The sequence below is a fragment of the Pseudorasbora parva genome, chromosome 19, assembly GCF_024679245.1.
Source record: "Pseudorasbora parva isolate DD20220531a chromosome 19, ASM2467924v1, whole genome shotgun sequence".
Classification (NCBI taxonomy): domain Eukaryota; kingdom Metazoa; phylum Chordata; class Actinopteri; order Cypriniformes; family Gobionidae; genus Pseudorasbora; species Pseudorasbora parva.
In genome coordinates, this window is record NC_090190.1 from 32,582,693 (window position 1) to 32,608,258 (window position 25,566).

At 42.8% G+C, this 25,566-nt stretch overlaps 2 protein-coding genes across 5 annotated transcripts in view; one reads left to right on the plus strand and one right to left on the minus strand.

Moving 5' to 3' along the window:
* Nucleotides 1-25,566, minus strand: part of cacng6a (calcium channel, voltage-dependent, gamma subunit 6a) — a 213,942-nt gene that overhangs the window by 72,240 nt on the left and 116,136 nt on the right. The gene's annotated exons all lie outside the window — the stretch shown is intronic.
* The window catches only part of si:dkey-14o18.2 (neuronal pentraxin-1), an 86,493-nt gene that overhangs the window by 58,730 nt on the left and 2,197 nt on the right, over nucleotides 1-25,566 (plus strand). For both annotated transcript variants that reach the window (XM_067426472.1, XM_067426473.1), the window contains exons 2-4: nucleotides 6,716-7,864; nucleotides 10,243-10,837; nucleotides 22,146-22,396. In XM_067426472.1, the coding sequence (XP_067282573.1) occupies nucleotides 6,932-7,864; nucleotides 10,243-10,837; nucleotides 22,146-22,396 (1,779 nt within the window). In that variant the 5' untranslated portion in view covers nucleotides 6,716-6,931. The remainder of the gene's footprint in view (nucleotides 1-6,715; nucleotides 7,865-10,242; nucleotides 10,838-22,145; nucleotides 22,397-25,566) is intronic.

Here is a 25,566-nt window from a genome sequence, read left to right on the forward strand (position 1 = left end):
CGTGCGTGTGTGTGTGTGTGTGTTCGCGCCGATCTGTTGGGCTGTGTGTGTGTTCGCGCCGATCTGTTGGTGTATGTGTGTGTTGCTGTGTTCGCGCCGATCTGTTGGGGTGTGTGTGAGTCTGTGTGAGAGAGAGAGTTTGTGTGCACATGTATGCAGGGCTCTCAAGTCTCACGCATTGGGCGTGAGACACACGCATTTCAACCCGTTCACACGCTCACACGCCACACCTTGTATTTCTCACGCAGAGAAATCGCCAGGGTAACACGCGCGCTGTTAGAGGAATCAAGCGAGTTCCCCATAGAGTTCTGACGGCCCTGCCACTCACCAGTTAATCTAATAAAAATAGAGACCGAACAGCCAATCATAAAATAGATTTGCTGTATCTGGGTAAGATAAATATTCCCTCCACCCAATAACGTTTACGTTCTGATTCCAACGTCACATTCTGTGATTCACGCACGGCCTCGCTCATTGAATCAAGTGCTCGCTGAAGTACCGTTAGTTGGCAACTACAAACCCCGATGACAGGCGCAGAGACACAAAGATAACGGTGTCAAGTTAAGTTTCTGACAGCACTTTGTGTTTTCTGTTTTTAATCCCTCAACAAAACTTAAAGGAAGCTTGTCTCAATCATGATTTGCATGAAATGCATTTTGCTGTACGTTATTCTCTCACTCAGTGAACATCTGTGCTCACCTGCACTCGTGAATGCGGTGATGGACAGCTTGTTCTCATTCGACTGGTGTTTGGATGTGATTTTTTTTTTTAACTCACTTTCATTAATTAATTTATTAAAAGTAACTCCATTTTGTAAGATCATTTTCATTTCAAACATCACGAAGCAGACGACATTAGTGATCAAATACAGTCGAGTTATTAACACGCTTCACAGCACCACCCAGTGGATTTAGTTAAAACTGCGAGATTTAGAGGGATGTATAATGGATTCACTGCATTTAGGCCAGCGAAGCAATATAATAATAATAATAATAGATTTTATTTATAATGCACTTTTCATTCCGAAGAATCTCAAAGTGCAACAAGGGGGGGGGGGGGGGATAACAACAAAAAATGAATAACAAGTAAAAATATAGAATACTACAAACAATCAACCAACACAGAAAACAGAACAGAAACAGAGCTGATGGTGAACAGAAACAGAGCTGATGGTGAACAGAAACAGAGCTGATGGTGGACAGAAAACAGCTGATGGTGGAAGTCTCTGTTAGCTCCGCAGCACACTGTGGTCCACTCCATGTTTCAGATTTCTCCCAGCGGCAGTGTCCCGATGACATCGCCAAGGCATGACAGCTGAAGACCAGATGATGGGGCTTCTTCATGATGATTCAAACGATGGGGATCGCTGCAGCACCATGCAGGAGGCAGAACATTCCTCCGGGCACTTCTGTGGACACACCGGGGCCGGCGCAGATGTCCAAGCCGCTCCACGGTCGCAATGCAGGACGGAACAGCGGCGCAGCCGAGAAGCAGAACATCCCAACATCATGCCGGACGCCGACGACGAGAGCCCGGATGACGCTAGCCCGGTGCAAACTTCAGCCACCATGCAGCCCAAGCCCAAGGGAGACCACCAGTGAGCACCCGCGGCGAGAAACATCAAATGTCCTCCAAACCAGAAACCAACCGCAGCAATTCAAACGTAAACATTAGAGAAGCGGTTGAAAACGGCGAAACGACGAACAACGTCCTCTCAGTGGCTGCCAGCAATCAGCAACAGTCCCAATTGTAGCTCTGACTGTTAGACTAGTCACAAACATAAGGAAATAAAATAAAATGTAAATCTAATAGTACATTAACATGATTTGTTGTGGGTGGAGAAGCGGCGAACAGACAACGCCAGCGTCCTCTCCCCCACGTTGCCTAGCCAATATAGTAAAATTTCAATATTATTTTTATTTTTCAAACATTAATTACAGATTGAATATATTCGTGCTCACCCCTATTTATGGAGGCTGAAGTGTAGCGATATAAAATTTGCAATGCAATATGTAAAATGGCAATGCATTTCAAAATTTACATTTTCCATACCATGTGTGCAACATTTGGAGCAAAATAATAATTCAAATTGAATAATATAATTTACATTTGCTATTTCCTACACTAGTTTTAACATAAAATTTAAATGTAAATTGTATATTGTAGGCTAATACTTTATATAAGTCGCAAAATTAAAATTAAAATGTATTACAGAAATAATTAGATGTGTTTAACATGTTCAAGCAATTCCAAAAATTATGCCAAATCACCGCACTAGCCATTATTTTTAATGGAATGGAGACATAGGTGTTATTCAAGCAGTAATTAAATTTTCCATGGTGGCAAAACATTTTTTTTTTTTACATTTTGTTATTTTAACTGAATTCAGAAATGCTTTTGAAATTAAAAACTTTGCTTTTAATAAACAAAATACATATTTGAAATAAAGACTGTTTGGAGTTGTGTGCTCCGTTACCTGAAGCCACAGCCTTTGTTGGTATTTTGAGTGTACACAAATAAAAGTAGACAGTTTATAATTATGTCTTGTACTTAGCCTATCTGTATGGCAAAAAAATGATGGGGTATTGGTGTGGGAGTTGTTTCCGCTGTCATAAAGAGAGGAAAACATACAACCATACTGACATAGCAAACAATAATCATAGGCAGCTTGTCTAAGATTATTTGAGAGTAAAATAATCTCTGTTGTAAACCACAGCTCACTTCAGCGCGACCGTGCTCATGTTAAGGTGCCACCATCCTCTGGGCTGAAGGCCTCAAAAACCAACACCAATAAACAACACTAACCATTCTCTCTCACTCTCTCTCTCTCTCTCTCTCTCTCTCACAAACACACATACACACTAATTAAATACATATTTATTTTATTTGTACGAATTTGTCATTTTTCATATCAGACCCCCGTACCCAGCCAAACCCACGGCCGAAATCTCACTCTGAACTCAGTTCAAAACTTGAGAGCCCTGTGTATGTTTGAGTGCGTGAAGTCGGACAGCTGTTTGTAAATCGGCTTTACTCGTTATTGCGGTGGAACGTGAGACTGAATGACTGCACTCGAACATGTCCACTATGGTGTCGGACAACACTACAAATGTCCGTCCCTTCAAATAATGCCCTATTTAAGGGTATAGGGTCGATTTCAGATTCAGCCCCTGTCGTGGAGACTGAGCAGCCCAACATCTCGATTGAGACAGAGCCTGTCGTGTGCGCGCCCGCCGATCTGTTTGTGACTTGTGTAGGTGAGTTTGTGTGCACATGTATGTTTGAGTGTGTTTTAAGTATAATTACAAAGGAATTCATTGGTTTTGTTTAACTCTGAAACAATTTTCGAGTTGCGTTGTGGTAAAAATAGCTACGGGTAGTGCCAGCTGATTGAGGAGTTCAACCACTCTACGTCATCAACCTAGAACGCAAACAAAATGGCGCCGCCCATGGTCCAAATATAAAATCGATTTTTAAAATAACGTAGATCTTTCATGGGTTTTCTACTACATAATTCAGTAAGAGACATCATTTATGTTATATTAAGCCATACAAGTCTCAACACCATGGGATCCCTTTAAAATGCATGTAATAATTCTGAGTGACTGATGTGTAAATGTACAAAACTATTCACAAATGCACTAGTGCATTGTTAGTGGTGGACTGTTCTTGGGAATTAAGAATTGGTTCGTTTGATGCCTTGCAAAATAGGAATGGACAAGATGGTCCAACAATGACTAACTGATTAGTTAGGGTTAGGTCAGTTAACCTTTTATAATAGTTATAATTTTGTATATCTTTTATGGGCTGTTATAAATATATTTTATAATTAAATGTTAAATTATATAAAATTATACATTTATTCATATAAGATAATATAAAAAATATTAATAAAAACCAATTCTAAAAGTTTACCTCATTGTGTGTATACACTATATTGCCAAAAATATTGTGACTCGCCTCCAAATTAAATGCAAATGTTCCAATCACTTCCATCGCCACATGTGTATAAAATCAAGCACCTAGGCATGCAGACACTTCTACAAACATTTGTGAAAGAATGGGTCGCTCTCAGGAGCTCAGTGAATTCAAGCATGTAGCGTAATAAGTTACCACCTGTGCAATAAGTCCATTCGGGAAATTTCCAACTGTTAGGGGTATTATAATGTTTTCGGAAGCGATTGGGAACAACTGCAACTCAGCCAAGTGGTAGGCCATGTAAAATCACAGAACAGGGTCAGCGCATGCTGAGGCAACAGTGCCCAGAAGTCACCAACTTTCTGCAGAGTCAATTGTTATAGACTCCCACATTTTGTGTGGCCTTCAGTTTAGCTCAATAACAGTGTGTAGAGAGCTTCATGGAATGGGTTTCTATGGCCGAGCAACTGCATCCCACCAAATTCAATGCAAAGCATCAGATTTGATGGTGTAAAGTAGGCCTGTAACTGGACTCTAGAGCAGTGGAGACGTGTTCTCTGGAGTGATGAATCACACTTTTCTGTCTGGCAAACCGACGAATGGGTCTAGGTTTGGTGTTTGCAAGGAGAATGTTTTTAAGGCCTGGGCTTGACCCATTAGATCCAGTGAAAAGAATTCTTAATGCTTTACCATGCCAAGAGAATTTGGAAAATGTCATGCTCCCAACTTATATATATATTAAGTTGGGAGCATTACATTTTCCAAATTTCCAATGTTGTGTGTGACCACTATCCAAGTGGCACACCTGCATAAATTTCACTGAAAATTACTGATTACATCTTATTCATATTTTTCTTGTTTATTTTTGAATATAGAATATATCTGTCAAAGTGAAGCATGTGTATGTTCAGATGGGCTCCTTTGTCTGTACCAACAGTTTTTCTGCATTTTCCCCTATAAGCTATAGGTAACACTTTAATATAGGGTTCAATTCACACTATTAACAAGTTGCTTATTAGCATGCACATTACTAGGGTATTGGCTGTGTATTAGTACTTATAAAGCATATATTAACACCTTATTCTCCATATATCCCTAATCCTACCAATACCTTAATTGAACAACTTAATAATATAACTGAACAACTTAATTAATAATTCTAATAGTGAGAATTAGACCCTATCCTAAAGTGACCAAAACTGTTAAGATGTTGTGAAAAATGTGTGTAAAGGCCTCTAAGAAACATGCCTGCTGTAGAACTGGTAAACCCTAATTATACAGCTGAAAGTCTCTTCACATTTGCTGCAAGTCCAACTAAGCTGACAGGCAAAATGTCCTTTGCAAACACCTTGATCTTTCACAATCTCACTCATTCTGTCTCAGTCACACGAGGATACCATTAGCTGTGTCTAGTGATATGTCTGGGATGGCGTGCCGTACAGCGTGAGAAACACATTTGGACAAGCCTCTTAGGAGACTGGTGGCCACATGTAGGTAGAGTGCTTCTGAATTGGCTCATAAGCGCAAGACCACAAACCAGCAATACTGCAGGAAGAGACTACTGCAGGCATGCCAAACCAATCCACCATGGCCTTTAATCCTTATAGGATTATTAGACAGTTAACCTTGGGGATGTAAGAGTGAGAGCCCCCTTCCTGTGATGTGAAAGATCCTCAGGCAGATTCTCCCAGATATAAACCACTTAGGTCTTTCAAAAGAACAAGGCTACATTTATTTGATCAAAAAGATAGCTATCAATAGCCTCAAACCTCCAAACTTTGTGTGGCCTTCAGATCAGCTCAAGAAGGATGCAGTTGTGTAAAGTATGCCACCACTGGACTCTAGAGCAGTGGAGATGTGTTCTCTGCGTGACGAATCATGCTTCCGATTAACGAGTCTGGGTTTGGCGGTTACCAGGAGAACGGTACTTGTCCGACTGCACTGTGCCAAGTGTAAAGTGGTGGAGGGGGAGGGGGGGTTGTAGTGTGGGGTTGTTTTTCAGGGGTTGGGCTTGGCCTATTAGTTCCAGTGAAAGGAAATCTTAATGCTTTAGCATACCAAGACATTTTGGACAATTTCATGCTCCAAACTTTGTGGGAAAAGTTTGGGGATGGCCCCTTCTAGTTCTTATGGATGGATGGATGGATGGATGGATGGATGGATGGATGGATGGGTGGATGGATGGATGGATGGATGGATGGATGGATGGATGGATGGATGGATGGATGGATGGATGGATGGATGGATAGATAGATAGATAGATAGATAGATAGATAGATAGATAGATAGATAGATAGATAGATAGATAGATAGATAGATAGATAGATGAGTCTCAGTATTTCTTCTGTTTGCTAATGTGTGAACTTCATTGCCTCTGCTAGTGCTTCACTGATGTGTTCCTTCTAGCATTAGTTTGCCATTCTCTTCCTATCCTTCATTAGCTACCTCCGGCTGCGGGCTCTCTAAATTGCTTGGCTGCTCACATGATTTTTAAAGCCATCGTTCATCATTTGCATCGAGATCAAGTAGCAGTAATCTGATTACAATAGTCGAGGGGGGTTTCAGCTGTTAGCGTCATTCACCTCAGGGGCACGTCTGGCTCAACAAGACCATGTTGTTGACTGATCAACTCACTAATTAGAACTGAGATATATGTGAACCCACTACTGCCCTTTTAAAAAGAAAACATGCTCATTTGTTTTATTAGATTTACAAGCATTTTAAATAACCCCAGAAGTGTTTTTTTCCTAAGGTCACACTGCTTCATTCTGACTGATATCTGTCTTCTTATCTGCAGGGATGCACTATGGCCTAACAGAATCCGGAAATTAAAGGATTACTCCTAATTTCCAAACACTGGAGAGCTGGTGTGCCAAATATTTTATCAGCCCAGGGTGAAAGAGCGGTCAACAAGTCTTACTTCTGCATGTGCATTTGCAAACTGGAATGTCTGTGTTTGATGGATTTATAACCGTTCACAGTGGAAATAACCTTTTGCGCTCACAGAAAGCATATGCACAGAAAAAACTATGCATTTTCTGGACATTTCTTGTGGATTTTTAAATCCACTGACTGTTCTCTCATGACCTCTTTTCGTGGTGGCCATCCCACTGCTGTGAAGAAGAAATCGATGATGACGAAAAACAAAAATGATGCCATAATGTCGCTGCCTTTCTCAGAACATAGAAACTGGGGAGGGATATTTCAAGGACTGTATCCACCCTGTCGCTTCCTCTTTCTAATTCTTCTCCTATTTTTATTGCCCTCTGCTGAAGTTAGTAGTGTGCCAGGTTTGGAATATGATTGGGGCACGCAACCAAAACTTGTTTGCATCCCTATCCCTGCAGATGCAGACCCTGGTTGTTTCACACCAGGTGGAGCTTCATATGGGACTTCACATGGGGCTCCGCATGGGGCTCCACACGGGGCTTCACATGGGCCAAACAGCAATGGACACGGGAATGGTGCTCCGCATGGGGCTTCACATGGGCCAAACAGCAATGGAAACGGGAATGGCCATGGGAATGGACATCATGGGCCAGTTAGCGGTCTGCCAAGTAGTCACAGCAGTAGTAGTAGCCGGCATGGCATATCCGATGAGGCCAAAGCCACCATCCTTCATCTGAGGGAGAGCCTTGTGCGACAGAAGGAGACCATCTTGGATCAGCGAGAGACCATTCGAGAACTGACAGCAAAGCTGACGCTCTGCGAGAGCTTCGGGAGAGGACATCATGACGACGGCCATCATGGCCCTTCACATCACAACTCCCAGCATTCCTCACACCACTTTGACAGCCACCATGCTGACCCACACTATCCTTTAAACGGACATCGCAGTGACCATAACAGAGGCAAATCTCCATATCTGGGCAAACATGGAGGCTTCTCTCCAGAACAGACTGGAAAGACGCTGCAGGCTCTAAAGGAGAGGCTGGAAAATCTTCAGGTGGGAGAATTTACAATCTTAAACTGAAAGTCAAAGCCTGTAGATTGGTTTTAACACATTCGATTGGGTCTGTAAGAATGTTTTTGAAAAAAGTCTCACCAAGGCTGCATTTATTTGATCAAAAAGACAGTAAAAACAGTAATATTGTGAAATATTTTTACAGTTTCAAATAAATGTTTTGTTTTGATGTATTTAAAGTGCCCTGTCTTCAGTGCACTGTACAAAAATATGTTCAATAAGTTATGACGTGTTTGTTTTAACTCATCAAAATAAGTTAGGAAATTTGAAACTTTTTTTTTATAAGTTTTAAAGTCAGTTAAACATAATCTAAGTTTAAATTACTTTAACATCCAAATCGATTGTAATTGAAAATTTCAGGCTGTGACTTTTCTTCTTACAGGGTGTCACTATATCCTTTAGAAATTGCTCCAATATGTTGATTTGAAAACAGATTGTTTGATAAATAAGGGATAATGTACATCCAGCCGTTTGTTATCAAAGAATAAACCTTGACAGGGTTGATCAGGACTCTTTTTTTTAACCTGTTTATTATCTTATAAATATAATCCATTACAGCGTGCAAAGTGAACACAGCAACAATATTGCGGTAATATTAACAATGAAGTCCTACGATTTCATTATCAAGAAATATAACAGAGACGGAAAATGGCAGCAGCCGAATTTGTATGAAACAAGCGAGAGTGTGTCCGTGGCATGAGACATGACATGAGACATGAAAGACTTCAGATACCTGAATTTTCAGTTTTGCTCTTGAAAACAGTTGTTATCAGGGAATTACACACCTCGGAATCAGACAGTCCAGAAAGCCATGTAAGATTTAGCATCACGGCATTTACAACATTATGAAATCTTTTATAACATTAAAAACAAATAATAATAATTCTTAATAAATAGAATATAAGTATTTGCATATGTATTTTTTTTCCTCCTGGGAAAATGATGTGTATGTATTTTACCTGCATGTCACAGGCCGATCTGTATTCAGAACTTCTCAGGATGACATAAGCTCATTTATAGTTCTGTAACGTACACTGGTGGCTTCTGTGCCAACAGCAGATCATTGAATAAAGTCTTCCGTTTAGGCAGGCCAGCCGGAATTAACTTATTTAATTAGCCAGATCCCTATCCTTGAGAGAACACGTGGGATAAAATAGTAGAAAAACAAACTATCTACAACATGCATCACAAAAATACATGGTTAAAATGCACTTTGAACTGTAAACAAGCCACCATGTGACACTTTTATTGAATATGGTATACAGTTAAACTAAGCTGTCCCTTTTTAATTGCTCTGTAGTACAGTAATGAATTGCTGACAAAGGGTTTGAATTTCTAGAAATGCCATCCAAGTTTGTACCTAACTCTGTTCTTTAGAACTCTTTACACATTCTATTTCCCAAAGTGCCTTAGATATCACTCCAAGCTTTATTAGACTTGCACACACAGCACGCTGGTGACAGCACTCTACAATGTGCTAGTTACTGCCATCACCAATTAGCCCCATCTGCCTTGATGAGTCATTAAGCGCAGAATGCGGTGGCGTAAAGCTGGATTTGCTACGACTTATAGGAAAAAGGCTGACAGTGGCTTGTGATGTCATAGCACTCATCTGTATACTAATACACCACTGGTCAAAAGTTTAGGGGTCGCAAAGAAGTTTTAAAAAGAGTAATATTGTGAAATATCGTAAAAATGTAAAATTTTTCTCTTTTTTTAAATATATTTCCAAATGTCGTTAATTTCTGTTATGGTAAAGCTGAGTTTTCAGGAGCCATTACTCGCCTTCAGTGTCACATGATCCTTCAGAAATCATTCTGATATGCTGATTTGGTTCCAATGAAAAAAAATCCTGTGCTACTTAATCTTAAGCTACTTAAATTTTAGTAAGTTACATTTTTTATTTATTTTTTTTAGGATTACTTGATGAATGGAAAGTTCAAAAGAACAGCATTTATTTAAAATAGAAATGTTTCATAACACTGTAAATGTCCTTAATATGCCCCTTTTTTTATTTAATTTAATGTGTATTTTTTTAAAAAGACCCCAAATTTGTGAATGGGTGTATATTGAATGTTAATGAACAAAAATTGTATCTGTCTCTACAATATACATGGTCTGTTGTTGAAAAAAATTGTTTTAAATATTTTTGAAACTATTATATATAACATATATATATATATATATATATATATATATATATATATATATATATATATATATATATATATATATATATATGTGTGTGTGTGTGTGTGTGTGTGTGTGTGTGTGTAGTGTATGTAGTGTACGTAGATTGTATTTAAAGTCTTGCCAAAACTGTATACTGTTGTTTATTGTCTTCATTTTTGTTCTTATAGGCAAGAAATTCTTCCAGTTCATATTCAAGTTCATTGAGAGACCTTCTACAGCGCAAAATCAACGCACTGGAAGAACAGCTCCATCATCACTATGACAGTCACTACGGCCACCATGAAAACCATCATGGATACGGCCATCATGACGATCATCATGACCATGATGATCACCATAATACCCACCACAATAACCACCATGATGACCATCACGATAACCATGACAACCACCAAGCAAACCATCACGATGACCATCACTCCAGTCCCCATCGTAACAACCATTATAGTTATCACTATGACCGCCACAGCGACCACCATGATGATCACCATGATGATCACCATGGCAATCACCAAGACAATCATCAAAATGGCCATGATAATCATCATGACAGCCATGACAACAACAACCACCATGATGATCATCATGACGATGGCCATCATGGCATTGGTCACCATGATGATGGACACCATGGAAGTGATGATCATGCACCCCATCCACAAACCTCTTTCAAGCCACCTGGGCCAAGAGTGCCTGTCCGTGGAGCCCTCAACAAACTAGATGCAGTGCTGAGTAACCTTCACCTCAAGACTCCAGAACCAGGTGATATGTTCTAACAAATTAGTACAAAATAGAACTGAAGTAACTTCAGAAGAACTATCAAATTTCCGTAGGGCAACCCTAGAAGAGAAGTATGAGTGCAGATTGTTTTATTTTTTATTTAACTGTCCATTCTTTGATGTTTTGTAATGTTTTTTGTAATTTTGTCCTTAACCAAATATATATATTGAAAAGTATTTAAAGGAACACTCCACCGTTTTTATAAATAGGGCTTATTTAACTTCTTTCCAACATTTAGATGTGTCTCCAAATGCATTTTTGTCTCAGTGCATGCATTGTTTTAGTTTAGCAGGGTCTCCGCTAGCTTAGCTTAGCATAATGAATGGAATCCTATGTTGCCAGCTAGCATGTCCCGAGTAAAAGTGATAAAAAACACCACCTAATTACTTCTTGTGGCCTGCGTATTCACAACGAGTACAAATAGCAATCCAGATTAAGACTAGGCGATTTCCTAGGCAAATATGGGACTATATAATGGGAAAGCACAAGCGAAGCACTGCTACTTGGGCGCAGAGATATCACGCAAACACATTGCGATCGCTCAACAGTCGGAGGAAGTGAGGATGAAAGCAGTTATATCTCTGCGCCCAAGTAGCAGTGCTACGCCTGTGCTTCCCCATTATATAGTCCCAAGTCAATCGCTATTTGTACTCGTTGTGAATACGCAGGCCACAAAAAGTAATTAGGTGTGTTTTTGTTTTTTTGGATCACTTTTACTCGGGACATGCTAGCTGGCAACATAGGATTTCATTCATTATTCTAAGCTAAGCTAGCGGAGACCCTGCTAAACTAAAACAATGCATGCACTGAGACAAGGTATATACAGCAATGCTTAAGTTAAATTTACTACTTTTTAATACCTTTTTTACTACCTTCAGAATATTTTTTAAAACCATCACGACACTGAATTGCAAGTGTTAATCAGCGACCTTTCTATTATTTACACAGATGTTGACATATATAACATACAAAAAAGAATAGATTTAGAATCGACAGCAGGAGGAAATCTGTTATAAGTTATCATTCATACACAGTAAAATAGATCTCAACCTTCACAAAGGTTGGTTAAGGAGAAGCATTACTGCATACACATTTGATTTCAATTAATAATTGGTAATTCAGCAATTCAATTATTTAGTGTTTTTTTTCCAACAACAAAACCTGAGCCAAATATTACATGTCTATAACTGTGATAAGTTGTTGAATTAAACAAAATACTAAAAACTAGTGCTGTCAATCGATTAAAAACTTTAACTAGATTAATCACACATTTTTTCTGTGATTAATCGCAATAAAATAATGTTTTTGTACGTTTTTAATATATTTTTTTATATAATAATTTCACAGTTAATCAAATAATGTAGAAACAACATAAAGACAGTATATTTTAAATACTTGTTTAAATGGCATCTTTTTATGAATGAAGGCCAGTATTACTGATATTAATACATCTACTGATTTATTTATTTTTTTTACATTTATTATTAGGCTTCAAAAATATAACAGTTTTTAATTTAAGTAAACTTAAAACAATGCTAACATAAACCCATAATAAATGTCATGTTTACTCCCGCCCTTCCTGTCTTAACAGTTAGGAAATATACAGAAATTGAATAAAGTTATCAGTTATATGCAGTCTGGACTGCATAAACTATACATTAAATAGTTAATCCTTATTAAAGCTACAAACGTTATTTAGTCAAGAGCAGCAAGTCATTTTCTCTGTTCCCTTTGTTCTTTAACTTAACTGACAGGAAGCTTTATTGGCTGCTGTCCCTTTAAGAGCAGACAGACACGGGGATCACACTGTTTATATACTGTCTAATGGATCTCGCCTCATTCTCTCACAACTCTTTTTGTTCATTTTAGACTTTATATAAATCATTTAAGATTGCTCTTATGAGGATAGTCGTTGAAGATATGCCTTGAAGCAAGTCTAAAATAAAACGTAAGCCAGCCACTTCTGTTGAGCGCGCAGTGTTCTGAGATGATGCCGAACGACCACTGAATATGACGTCAGCATCAAACATACGTTGAGACGGAGACGAAAGATCTTTGATTATGTGCCCAGATATGCTAAAACCCATATTTAAACGAACTAACACGAACGCAGATGGAATTTCAATCAGAATAGGACACCTGATAGTCTGAAAAAATAATACCTAATTTGGGAAAAAAATAATACCTCTGAGACCACAGGACACCCTGTGAGGCAAAAATGGATTTACCCACATATCTAAATGTAGGAAAGAAGTTGAATAAGTCCTATTTATAAAAACAGTGGAGTGTTCCTTTAAGTGGAATATATGTATATGTAGCCTATGTGTACATCCACTACCGGTCAAAAGTGGGGGAATTCCTCATTCCACAGTTTATTCAAGTGAATAATGGCTGTTCACGGTTGTCATTTGAATTCTGTTTGCTTCCATGAAACATTATTGTCCTGGTTATCACTGTAAAAAAAATTGCAGGACCTCAAAAGGCTTTGGGTCCTCAGACCTGCGAGTTGAAATGAGCTCTCTATGGTCCTCTTCCTTTGGGTACGCCACCCCAATCCCAGACTCCTAGTTCCTACCGGAAGCTATACCCTGGCAGTGGGTCAGAAAGGTCATGGACCCTGGACACAGTGGGGGATGAACCTGCACATTGAACTTTCGCTTCTCTAAACCACTCGACTACCCAATCAACAGCACTACAGAAGAGGGAGACGGCGATATCGGGGCATCAAGGAGAAATGTTTTCTTCTCCTCCATCCCTGTTAAATTCAGACACAGATGATGCTCTGTGGTAACATTAGCAGTCATACATCAGCCGATGACATGTGCCGTCTGCTTCATGGCACGGAGGGCAAGATCTGTGGCCCTTTGGAGTTCCAGGACTGCCTTACGTGCCAATTCCTAACCATGATCCAGGTCCTTGAAAAGGTCAGCCTGGTATGCCTGCAACACTGCCATGGTGTGCAGGACTGCACTAGCCTGACCCTCCGTTGCATAGGTCTTGCCCACCAGCAGCGAGGTGGTCTGACACAGTTTGGATGGCAAGACAGCTCTTCTACCTGGGGCATCTTCACATATCTGTAGTCACGTAGCCCTTGCACATTCAAATCATTTGAAGGTGAACCGGTGATCTTGAAAACTCATCGTGGAGATTGGGAAAAAATGGAAGGCTCACCAGGGGAAAGCATTTATGGCCCAGGAGGAATAGTTAATCTAGTCTGCCTTGCTTTTCCACCAACTAGTCTAGTCTGAAACTAGCCATAGCACAGGTCATCACTTCCAGCAACTCCTCATATGCAGGACCACGAGAAGGAGGCTATAGCTATAATGTGCATCCTTAACTTCCTCCACATTTAACTCCTAAGAGCTCAAATGGATCAAAAGAGACAGCAGAGCGGGCTTCTTGATCCAGACAGAGCCTTGGAGCTATCGTTTGAATTCTAAGAAAGGGATGCACCCGTCTCAAATGCCTACGATAGCTCCACTTGTGACCCCGACGATCTGATCACAGTTGCCTGTCTTCCTTCCCCCGTTAGGAGAGCCAGGGGTAAGCAGAGCTTCTTTATTATGAAGCAATCACAGTGAACGCTGCCAGCTCCCTTGAGAGCTGACCATGTGTGCTTCACTCCTAAACAAATTACACAGATTGTGTGAATTGTCACCCACAATGAAGCAGGATACAGAGATGCACAATTTCTAAATGGATGTGTCACGGAGTGACTTAAAATGGCGGAACTTAAAATGGCGGAACCTAAAATGGCGGAAATTGTCCGCCCGGACCATTGTCCATGGAACACGCGGCTAGTTCCGGTAACTCCAGGCAACTAAAAGGAAGTGTTATTGGGAACAGGTGTGCGCATGGACGTGGCGATCGATGGTTGGACAAATTAGAGCAAAGGAGGCATATAAAGAAGGCAACGGGAGAACAGGGAAAGGGGGGAGTTGATTCCGGAAAAACGGGGGCGGGGGGGTGAAGTCGATTCCGGCCAACGCTGCAGGGCGAGTGAAGTTGATTTGGGCGATCGCGGTGGGTGGGACGGAGCGATCGGTAAAGCGGAGGGACGTCTTGAGGCGGATGATACAGACTGGGCGAAGTGAGAACAAAGTACTGGGCTGAAGAAAACATGAGCTAAGTGTTTGAAGCATTCGTTGTTGAAACAACTGTGTTGATATGTATTGTTACTGCCTTGGAGAGATTGTTTACATTGAGAAGTCATTGGGAACGTATTGAAAAGAGGAAGGAGCGTGCTGAAAGATCGGGGTCTTGACGTTTTCATATGGTCATCCTCTGCACTGACCCTTTCTACTATCCAGGACTTATTTCCCGGCCCAACGTGGTGATCCTGACCCTAATTCACTGTGAGTGTGTGTGGAGTACAGTGGGTGAGTCTTTCTTTTGATGTGTGTCCACCTGAAGAATTATAGTGTTGTGCTGGGCAAACGTTGTCAGCGATCCCTCCTTAGGTTGAAGAGAAAGCCCTGCATCAGAGGAAGCACTAAAGCCGACATCTGTCTGACTACGGAGCTGGGAGTTGTATCTACCCAAGTGTACCGCCTGTATACTCACGTGTACGCCCAAAGCTAAGAGCCCAGTGTACCGCCTGTATACTCACCGGTACGTCCAAAGCTAAGAGCCCAGTGTACTGTCCTGTATACTCACCTGCACGTCCAAAGCTAAGAGCCCAGTGTATGGTCCTGTATACTCACCTGTACGCCCAAAGCTAAGAGCCAAGTGTACCGCCTGTATACTCACCTGTATGCCCAAAGCTAAGAGCCCAGTGTACCGCTCGTATACTCACCTGTACGTCCAAAGCTAAGAGCCCAGTGTACTGTCCTGTATACTCACCTGCACGTCCAAAGCTAAGAGCCCAGTGTACGGTCCTGTATACTCACCTGTACGTCTCAAGCTAAGAGCCCAGTGTACTGTCCTGTATACCCACCTGCACGTCCAAAGCTAAGAGCCCAGTGTACGGTCCTGTATACTCATCTGTACGTCTCAAGCTAAGAGCCCAGTGTACTGTCCTGTATACTCACCTGCATGTCCAAAGCTAAGAGCCCAGTGTATGGTCCTGTATACTCACCTGTACGCCCAAAGCTAAGAGCCCAGTGTACCGCCTGTATACTCACCTGTATGCCCAAAGCTAAGAGCCCAGTGTACCGCCTGTATACTCACCTGTATGCCCAAAGCTGAGAGCCCAGTGTACCGCCTGCATAGTCACCTGCAAAACTCGGCTTGTACGAAGAAGAGAGAGAAGAGACCGGGAAGATCTGTTGAGAATCAGGAGTGACTCAGATCCCAAGGCCCCAGTCCTGGAGGACTGGTGTCCCCCTTTTTTTAGTATCTCTCCCTCCCCTTTTTCATAAATCTCTTTTAAATTAATAAATATTGGTTTTAACTTACCCGTCCTCGTCCGTCTGGTCATTGGGGTGTTTCTGGGACCTCCTCGGGGTGGAAACTAGGGGAGGAGCGGGACTCGCGCTAAGTGGCGGTCCGCTCCGGCCTGTGACAGATTTTGGCGTAGTCGGCAGGGTTCCACCTCGAGTTGAGCGACCGAAATTCCCCAATGGCCGACGACGAGGTACCTGAGGCCCCACTCCGAGTCATGCCCGTGTTCATGGGCGGCCCCCCTGTACGATACGGTGATTAGGCAGGTGATTCCCGTTCTAGGGACTAGAACGGTTTGGCGGGGGAGGATGTCACGGAGTGACTTAAAATGGCGGAACTTAAAATGGCGGAACCTAAAAGGGCTGAAATTGTCCGCCCGGACCATTGTCCATGGAACACGCGGCTAGTTCCGGTAACTCCGGGCAACTAAAAGTGAGTGTTATTGGGAGCAGGTGTGCGCATGGACATGGCGATCGATGGTTGGACAAATTAGAGCAAAGGAGGCATATAAAGAAGGCAACGGGAGAACAGAGGAGAGAGGTGGAGTTGATTCCGGCAAACGGGGGCGGGGGGGTGAAGTTGATTCGGGCCAACGCTGCAGGGTGAGTGAAGTTGATTTGGGCGATCGCGGTGGGTGAGACGGAGCGATCGGTGAATCAGAGGGACGTCTTGAGGCGGGTGATACAGACTGGGCGAAGTGAGAACAAAGTACTGGGCTGAAGAAAACATGAGCTAAGTGTTTGAAGCATTCGTTGTTGAAACAACTGTGTTGATATGTATTGTTACTGCCTTGGAGAGATTGTTTACATTGAGAAGTCATTGGGAACGTATTGAAAAGAGGAAGGAGCGTGCTGAAAGATCGTGGTCTTGACGTTTTCATATGGCCATCCTCTGCACTGACCCTTTCTACTATCCAGGACTTATTTCCCGGCCCAACGTGGTGATCCTGACCCTAATTCACTGTGAGTGTGTGTGGAGTACAGTGGGTGAGTCTTTCTTTTGATGTGTGTCCACCTGAAGAATTATAGTGTTGTGCTGTGCAAACGTTGTCAGCGATCCTTCCTTAGGTCGAAGAGAAAGCCCTGCATCAGAGGAAGCACTAAAGCCGACATCTGTCTGACTACGGAGCTGGGAGTTGTATCTACCCAAGTGTACCGCCTGTATACTCACCTGTATGCCCAAAGCTAAGAGCCCAGTGTACCGCCCGTATACTCACCTGCACGTCCAAAGCTAAGAGCCCAGTGTACGGTCCTGTATACTCACCTGTACGTCTCAAGCTAAGAGCCCAGTGTACTGTCCTGTATACTCACCTGCACGTCCAAAGCTAAGAGCCTAGTGTATGGTCCTGTATACTCACCTGTACGCCCAAAGCTAAGAGCCCAGTGTACCGCCTGTATACTCACCTGTATGCCCAAAGCTAAGAGCCCAGTGTACCGCCCGTATACTCACCTGTACGTCCAAAGCTAAGAGCCCAGTGTACTGTCCTGTATACTCACCTGCACGTCCAAAGCTAAGAGCCCAGTGTATGGTCCTGTATACTCACCTGTACGCCCAAAGCTAAGAGCCCAGTGTACCGCCTGTACACTCACCTGTATGCCCAAAGCTAAGAGCCCAGTGTACCGCCCGTATACTCACCTGTACGTCCAAAGCGAAGAGCCCAGTGTACTGTCCTGTATACTCACCTGTACGTCCAAAGCTAAGAGCCCAGTGTACTGTCCTGTATACCCACCTGCACGTCCAAAGCTAAGAGCCTAGTGTACGGTCCTGTATACTCATCTGCACGTCTAAAGCTAAGAGCCCAGTGTACCGCCTGTATACTCACCTGTATGCCCAAAGCTAAGAGCCCAGTGTACCGCCTGTATACTCACCTGTATGCCCAAAGCTAAGAGCCCAGTGTACTGTCCTGTATACTCACCTGCACGTCCAAAGCTAAGAGCCTAGTGTATGGTCCTGTATACTCACCTGTACGTCCAAAGCTAAGAGCCCAGTGTACTGTCCTGTATACTCACCTGCACGTCCAAAGCTAAGAGCCCAGTGTACGGTCCTGTATACTCACCTGTACGTCTCAAGCTAAGAGCCCAGTGTACTGTCCTGTATACCCACCTGCACGTCCAAAGCTAAGAGCCCAGTGTACGGTCCTGTATACTCATCTGTACGTCTCAAGCTAAGAGCCCAGTGTACTGTCCTGTATACTCACCTGCACGTCCAAAGCTAAGAGCCCAGTGTATGGTCCTGTATACTCACCTGTACGCCCAAAGCTAAGAGCCCAGTGTACCGCCTGTATACTCACCTGTATGCCCAAAGCTAAGAGCCCAGTGTACCGCCTGTATACTCACCTGTACGCCCAAAGCTAAGAGCCCAGTGTACCGCCTGTATACTCACCTGTATGCCCAAAGCTAAGAGCCCAGTGTACCGCCCGTATACTCACCTGTACGTCCAAAGCGAAGAGCCCAGTGTACTGTCCTGTATACTCACCTGTACGTCCAAAGCTAAGAGCCCAGTGTACTGTCCTGTATACCCACCTGCACGTCCAAAGCTAAGAGCCTAGTGTACGGTCCTGTATACTCATCTGCACGTCTAAAGCTAAGAGCCCAGTGTACCGCCTGTATACTCACCTGCATGCCCAAAGCTAAGAGCCCAGTGTACCGCCTGTATACTCACCTGTATGCCCAAAGCTAAGAGCCCAGTGTACTGTCCTGTATACTCACCTGCACGTCCAAAGCTAAGAGCCTAGTGTATGGTCCTGTATACTCACCTGTACGTCCAAAGCTAAGAGCCCAGTGTACTGTCCTGTATACTCACCTGCACGTCCAAAGCTAAGAGCCCAGTGTACGGTCCTGTATACTCACCTGTACGTCTCAAGCTAAGAGCCCAGTGTACTGTCCTGTATACCCACCTGCACGTCCAAAGCTAAGAGCCCAGTGTACGGTCCTGTATACTCATCTGTACGTCTCAAGCTAAGAGCCCAGTGTACTGTCCTGTATACTCACCTGCACGTCCAAAGCTAAGAGCCCAGTGTATGGTCCTGTATACTCACCTGTACGCCCAAAGCTAAGAGCCCAGTGTACCGCCTGTATACTCACCTGTATGCCCAAAGCTAAGAGCCCAGTGTACCGCCTGTATACTCACCTGTATGCCCAAAGCTGAGAGCCCAGTGTACCGCCTGCATAGTCACCTGCAAAACTCGGCTTGTACGAAGAAGAGAGAGAAGAGACCGGGAAGATCTGTTGAGAATCAGGAGTGACTCAGATCCCAAGGCCCCAGTCCTGGAGGACTGGTGTCCCCCTTTTTTTAGTATCCCTCCCTCCCCTTTTTCATAAATCTCTTTTAAATTAATAAATATTGGTTTTAACTTACCCGTCCTCGTCTGTCTGGTCATTGGGGTGTTTCTGGGACCTCCTCGGGGTGGAAACTAGGGGAGGAGCGGGACTCGCGCTAAGTGGCGGTCCGCTCCGGCCTGTGACAGATTTTGGCGTAGTCGGCAGGATTCCACCTCGAGTTGAGCGACCAAAATTCCCCAATGGCCGACGACGAGGTACCTGAGGCCCCACTCCGAGTCATGCCCGTGTTCATGGGCAAGACGAGGTACCTGAGGCCCCACTCCGAGTCATGCCCGTGTTCATGGGCGGCCCCCCTGTACGATACGGTGACTAGGCAGGTGATTCCCGTTCTAGGGACTAGAACGGTTTGGCGGGGGAGGATGTCACGGAGTGACTTAAAATGGCGGAACTTAAAATGGCGGAACCTAAAATGGCGGAAATTGTCCGCCCGGACCATTGTCCATGGAACACGCGGCTAGTTCCGGTAACTCCGGGCAACTAAAAGGGAGTGTTATTGGGAACAGGTGTGCGCATGGACGTGGCGATCGATGGTTGGACAAATTAGAGCAAAGGAGGCATATAAAGAAGGCAACGGGAGAACAGGGAAAGGGGGGAGTTGATTCCGGCAAACGGGGGCGGGGGGGTGAAGTCGATTCCGGCCAACGCTGCAGGGCGAGTGAAGTTGATTTGGGCGATCGCGGTGGGTGAGACGGAGCGATCGGTAAAGCGGAGGGACGTCTTGAGGCGGATGATACAGACTGGGCGAAGTGAGAACAAAGTACTGGGCTGAAGAAAACATGAGCTAAGTGTTTGAAGCATTCGTTGTTGAAACAACTGTGTTGATATGTATTGTTACTGCCTTGGAGAGATTGTTTACATTGAGAAGTCATTGGGAACGTATTGAAAAGAGGAAGGAGCGTGCTGAAAGATCGTGGTCTTGACGTTTTCATATGGTCATCCTCTGCACTGACCCTTTCTACTATCCAGGACTTATTTCCCGGCCCAACGTGGTGATCCTGACCCTAATTCACCGTGAGTGTGTGTGGAGTACAGTGGGTGAGTCTTTCTTTTGATGTGTGTCCACCTGAAGAATTATAGTGTTGTGCTGGGCAAACGTTGTCAGCGATCCCTCCTTAGGTTGAAGAGAAAGCCCTGCATCAGAGGAAGCACTAAAGCCGACATCTGTCTGACTACGGAGCTGGGAGTTGTATCTACCCAAGTGTACCGCCTGTATACTCACCTGTACGCCCAAAGCTAAGAGCCCAGTGTACCGCCTGTATACTCACCTGTACGTCCAAAGCTAAGAGCCCAGTGTACTGTCCTGTATACTCACCTGCACGTCCAAAGCTAAGAGCCCAGTGTATGGTCCTGTATACTCACCTGTACGCCCAAAGCTAAGAGCCCAGTGTACCGCCTGTATACTCACCTGTATGCCCAAAGCTAAGAGCCCAGTGTACCGCTCGTATACTCACCTGTACGTCCAAAGCTAAGAGCCCAGTGTACTGTCCTGTATACTCACCTGCACGTCCAAAGCTAAGAGCCCAGTGTACGGTCCTGTATACTCACCTGTACGTCTCAAGCTAAGAGCCCAGTGTACTGTCCTGTATACCCACCTGCACGTCCAAAGCAAAGAGCCCAGTGTACGGTCCTGTATACTCATCTGTACGTCTCAAGCTAAGAGCCCAGTGTACTGTCCTGTATACTCACCTGCACGTCCAAAGCTAAGAGCCCAGTGTATGGTCCTGTATACTCACCTGTACGCCCAAAGCTAAGAGCCCAGTGTACCGCCTGTATACTCACCTGTATGCCCAAAGCTAAGAGCCCAGTGTACCGCCTGTATACTCACCTGTATGCCCAAAGCTGAGAGCCCAGTGTACTGCCTGCATAGTCACCTGCAAAACTCGGCTTGTACGAAGAAGAGAGAGAAGAGACCGGGAAGATCTGTTGAAAATCAGGAGCGACTCAGATCCCAAGGCCCCAGTCCTGGAGGACTGGTGTCCCCCTTTTTAGTATTTCTCCTTCCCCTTTCCCATGAATCTCTTTTAAATTAATAAATATTGGTTTTAACTTACCCGTCCTCGTCCGTCTGGTCATTGGGGTGTTTCTGGGACCTCCTCGGGGTGGAAACTAGGGGAGGAGCGGGACTCGCGCTAAGTGGCGGTCCGCTCCGGCCTGTGACAGATGTTTGCTTGCCATCCTAATACTTGTAGAGACAGCCGATAAATAAGATTCACAACACACAGAGCACTTCTAAAGAAAATGAAGTTGAGTGACGTCACATGACTACCTCGGCCAATAGAATTGTCATATTTGTACCGGTGTTTTAGGCACCGGAACACACTGAAGGCGTTTTCATAGTGTCACTGATGCAGCATTGAGTTCCCTCATAAGGGAACCAAAGTAGGTCTAATTTTTTTATGGTCTTATTTTTAATGTTCAAGTTCTAAACAGGTTAAGCGCAAAAAGTTAAATAGTCTTCCTCCAGGAGAGCTGTGTAAATTGTCTTTTGAAGATTTTAGTTGTGCTTTTATATGTTATGCTGCAGAGAAAAGACATCCCATTTTATAATTCCTTATTTTCACCAACAGGACCAAATAAGAAGCCCAAGAATCCTGACGCTTTTCAGATTGGCTTCCCGATGCGCACCAACTACATGTATGGGCGAATTAAACGCACCCTTCTGAGTGAGATCTTCGCCCTGACGGTCTGCCTTTGGTTGAAAGGAGGCTCGGGTCCTGGAATCGGGACTCCGTTCTCCTACTCTGTCCCGGGCCAGGCCAATGAACTTGTCCTGATTGAGTGGGGCAACAATCCCATGGAGCTGCTGGTGAATGACAAGGTAAAGAAATCACCCAATTATTAAACAAGGATTTTGTAATGAAAGATTAATGTCTTGAATTCGCTAAACACAGGCATCCTATAAACATTATAATTTAGAAGTGTATTTAAATTGATACAGTAAAATAACATTGTGTTAAACCTCACATTTAGGAAACAGGTCGCAAGACTTACCCTGCCCATGACCTTGTCCTGCCCTTGCAACAGTCTGCAAAGCTCTCTCTTCCTTTTGGCTTCCCAGCCATTTGCCTCATCCTGCCTAATTAGTTAATGGCTTATCCGGGGTTGACGTGTGAATACATTCTACTGTTTTTTTTAAACCGAAACTAGACAGATCTCTTCAGTCAATAATGTCTGTTTACATGCTGTCAACTAAACTAAAGCTGGCGTGCTGCTGAAGCCTGCAGCTAATAAGCACTAATGACGAGGTTTGTCAGAGTGTAAACTACTATTCCACAAGCTTACTTTAAGGTATATAAGTTAACTATAAACATTTAATCAGAAGTTAAAGATTGCAAATTAAGGGTTTGTTGTGATGATTTGTATAGAATTTATAGAAATAAATAAAAGACCCTAAAAAAAACATACAGCCAACATCGGACAGCCAACATTTGGGGTCAGTAATATTTTTAAAGCAATTACAGAGTGTGGATCTTCTTGGTAAAAGCTATTTACACTATCTCCCCCCCCCCCCCCCCCCCCCCCCCCCATGTCTGGTTTTGCCACACAATATTTTACACGCTTCCTTCAACGTCTGCAGTTGTGCTGGCTGTAAGGAGTATGGTAGCATTTGAACGTGATCGACTCTATTTTGAATCCTTCTTTTGCCAAACTTGCTCTTTTCCTTTTTCCAATCACATATCAGATCGGGAAGGTAGTTATGTTCAATAAAAAATAAAGTACCTAACGTGTGTTTAATAATAAAGTATTTATTGGGCAGGGTTAGGGGAAGATGTAGGGAGAAGATATTGTCCCAATAAGTTGCCATCCATTTAATAATTGTAATAAATATAATTATTTACTATATTTCATATAATTTATTATTGCACCCTGTTCATTTACAACAATTCTGAGGGGCAAATAGTGTCTGCCACTATTTATAAGTATAAACTGTATCTAACAACTATTTGCACTTATTGGAAAAAAAACTACTACTTTTATATAAAGTAAGAATGTATTGCTATTTTGACTTGGTGCAAATAGCCGCTTCCAAAAAATTACTCAGCAAGGATGTATTAAATTGACCAAAAGTGACAGTAAATGCATTTATAATGTTACAAAACATTTCCGTTTAAAATAAATAGTTTTTTTTTTAACCAAAGAATCCTGAAACAAAACATATGACTGTTTTCACCAAAAATATTAATTATCACTGTTTTCAACAACTGTTTTCAATGTAAATAATAAGACATTTCTAAATTTGCACTAAATATGCACTAAATCAGTATATTAGAAAGATTTCTGAAGGCTCTTATGACACTGAAGACTGTAATGAGTAATGAGTAATGAGTAATGATGCTGAAAATTCAGCTAAGCCACCTCAGGAATGAATGGCATTTTAAAATATTAAATTGTAGTAATATTTCACGGTATAAATTTTTATAATATCTTTACTGGACTGATCAAATAAATGCAGCACAAAAAAACAACTTCCGACCTCAAGTTTTTATTGCAAGAGAAAATGTTAATCAGGTCAGATATCTCCAGTGTATATACACTTAACTAATGGATTATTAGGAACACCTCTTCAATTTCATTAATGCAATTATCTAATCAACCAATCACATGGCAGTTGCTTCAATACATTTAGGGGTGTGGTCCTGGTCAAGACAATCTCCTGAACTCCAAACTGAATGTCAGAATGGGAAAGAAAGGTGATTTAAGCAATTTTGAGCGTGGCATGGTTGTTGGTTGTTGGTGAGTATTTCACAATCAGCAAAGCATTTGTGAAGCTACAACACGCACAACTAGGGGTTGCACCGATTAGTCAATTAGTCGATTGACTTTAATGCTCAGCCATGATGCTTTAAGCTTGACGTCGACTAGTCGCTGGCCTATAGAGGGCGCAACAGGATAAGCTTTTTGAACAGTTAAAAATGACAAATAAATGCATACTCCGAGAGCTCTCCACAAGATATGATTGATTAAACCATCTGGATGCTCAAAATTGATCGAGAGAATGCACGCTTAATGTACATGTAAGTTAATCATTGCGCTAAACTAATGCCTGCTGCATTGCAATGCACACACATAGCCAATCACACATCATGCGGAGACCGCGCGCACCTCACACAAAACCATTCAGTACCGCCAGAAATGTATTTTCAACACTGTTCTGTGATTTATAAATAAAATAGCTTAGCAACTGAAAAGTTCTAGCGTATATTTCTTGATAACTAAAACTCCAAGCTTCACTATTAGTAGAGAGACACTGGCAGGTAGAATTAATTCACACGCAATCGCTCACTAATGCATTCACATACATGTAATTGTAACTTTATTGTGCTACTTTATCTGTATCTTATTCAGAACAAGCAGAAATCTGTGAGAGGCCTAACAAATATAAGACAAAATAACTCCTACAAAAGCTGTTATGAAGGACCAATAACCTTATGGGCAGTGCTGTGTCATATGCCATAGCTGTCCTGTGCACAAGGAGACCTGTGTTTGCGTCTCAGCTCAAGGTTCAGGCTTATTTATTTATTAATGACGTCATCAGCGACAAGTCGACGTCAACTCGACTTTCACCACATAAATGTAGACTTTTCCAAAAAATTGGAAGTCGTTCAACCCCTATGCACAACCTTGAGGCGGATGGACTACAACAGCATAAGACCCCACCGGGTACCACTCATCTCCACTAAGAATAGGAAAAAGAGGCTACAATTTGCACAAGCTCATTAAAATTGGACAGTTGAAGACTGGAAAAATGTTGCCTGGTCGGAAGAGTCTCGACTTCTGTTGAGACATTCAGATGGTAGAGTCAGAATTGGGCGTAAACAGAATGAGAACCTGATCCATCATGCCTTGTTACCACTGTGCAGGCTGGTGGTGGTGGTGTATTGGTGTGGGGGATGTTTTCTGGGCACACTTTAGGCCTCTTAGTGCCAATTGGGCATCATTTATATGCCACGGCCTACCAGATCATTGTTTCTGACCATGTCCATCCCT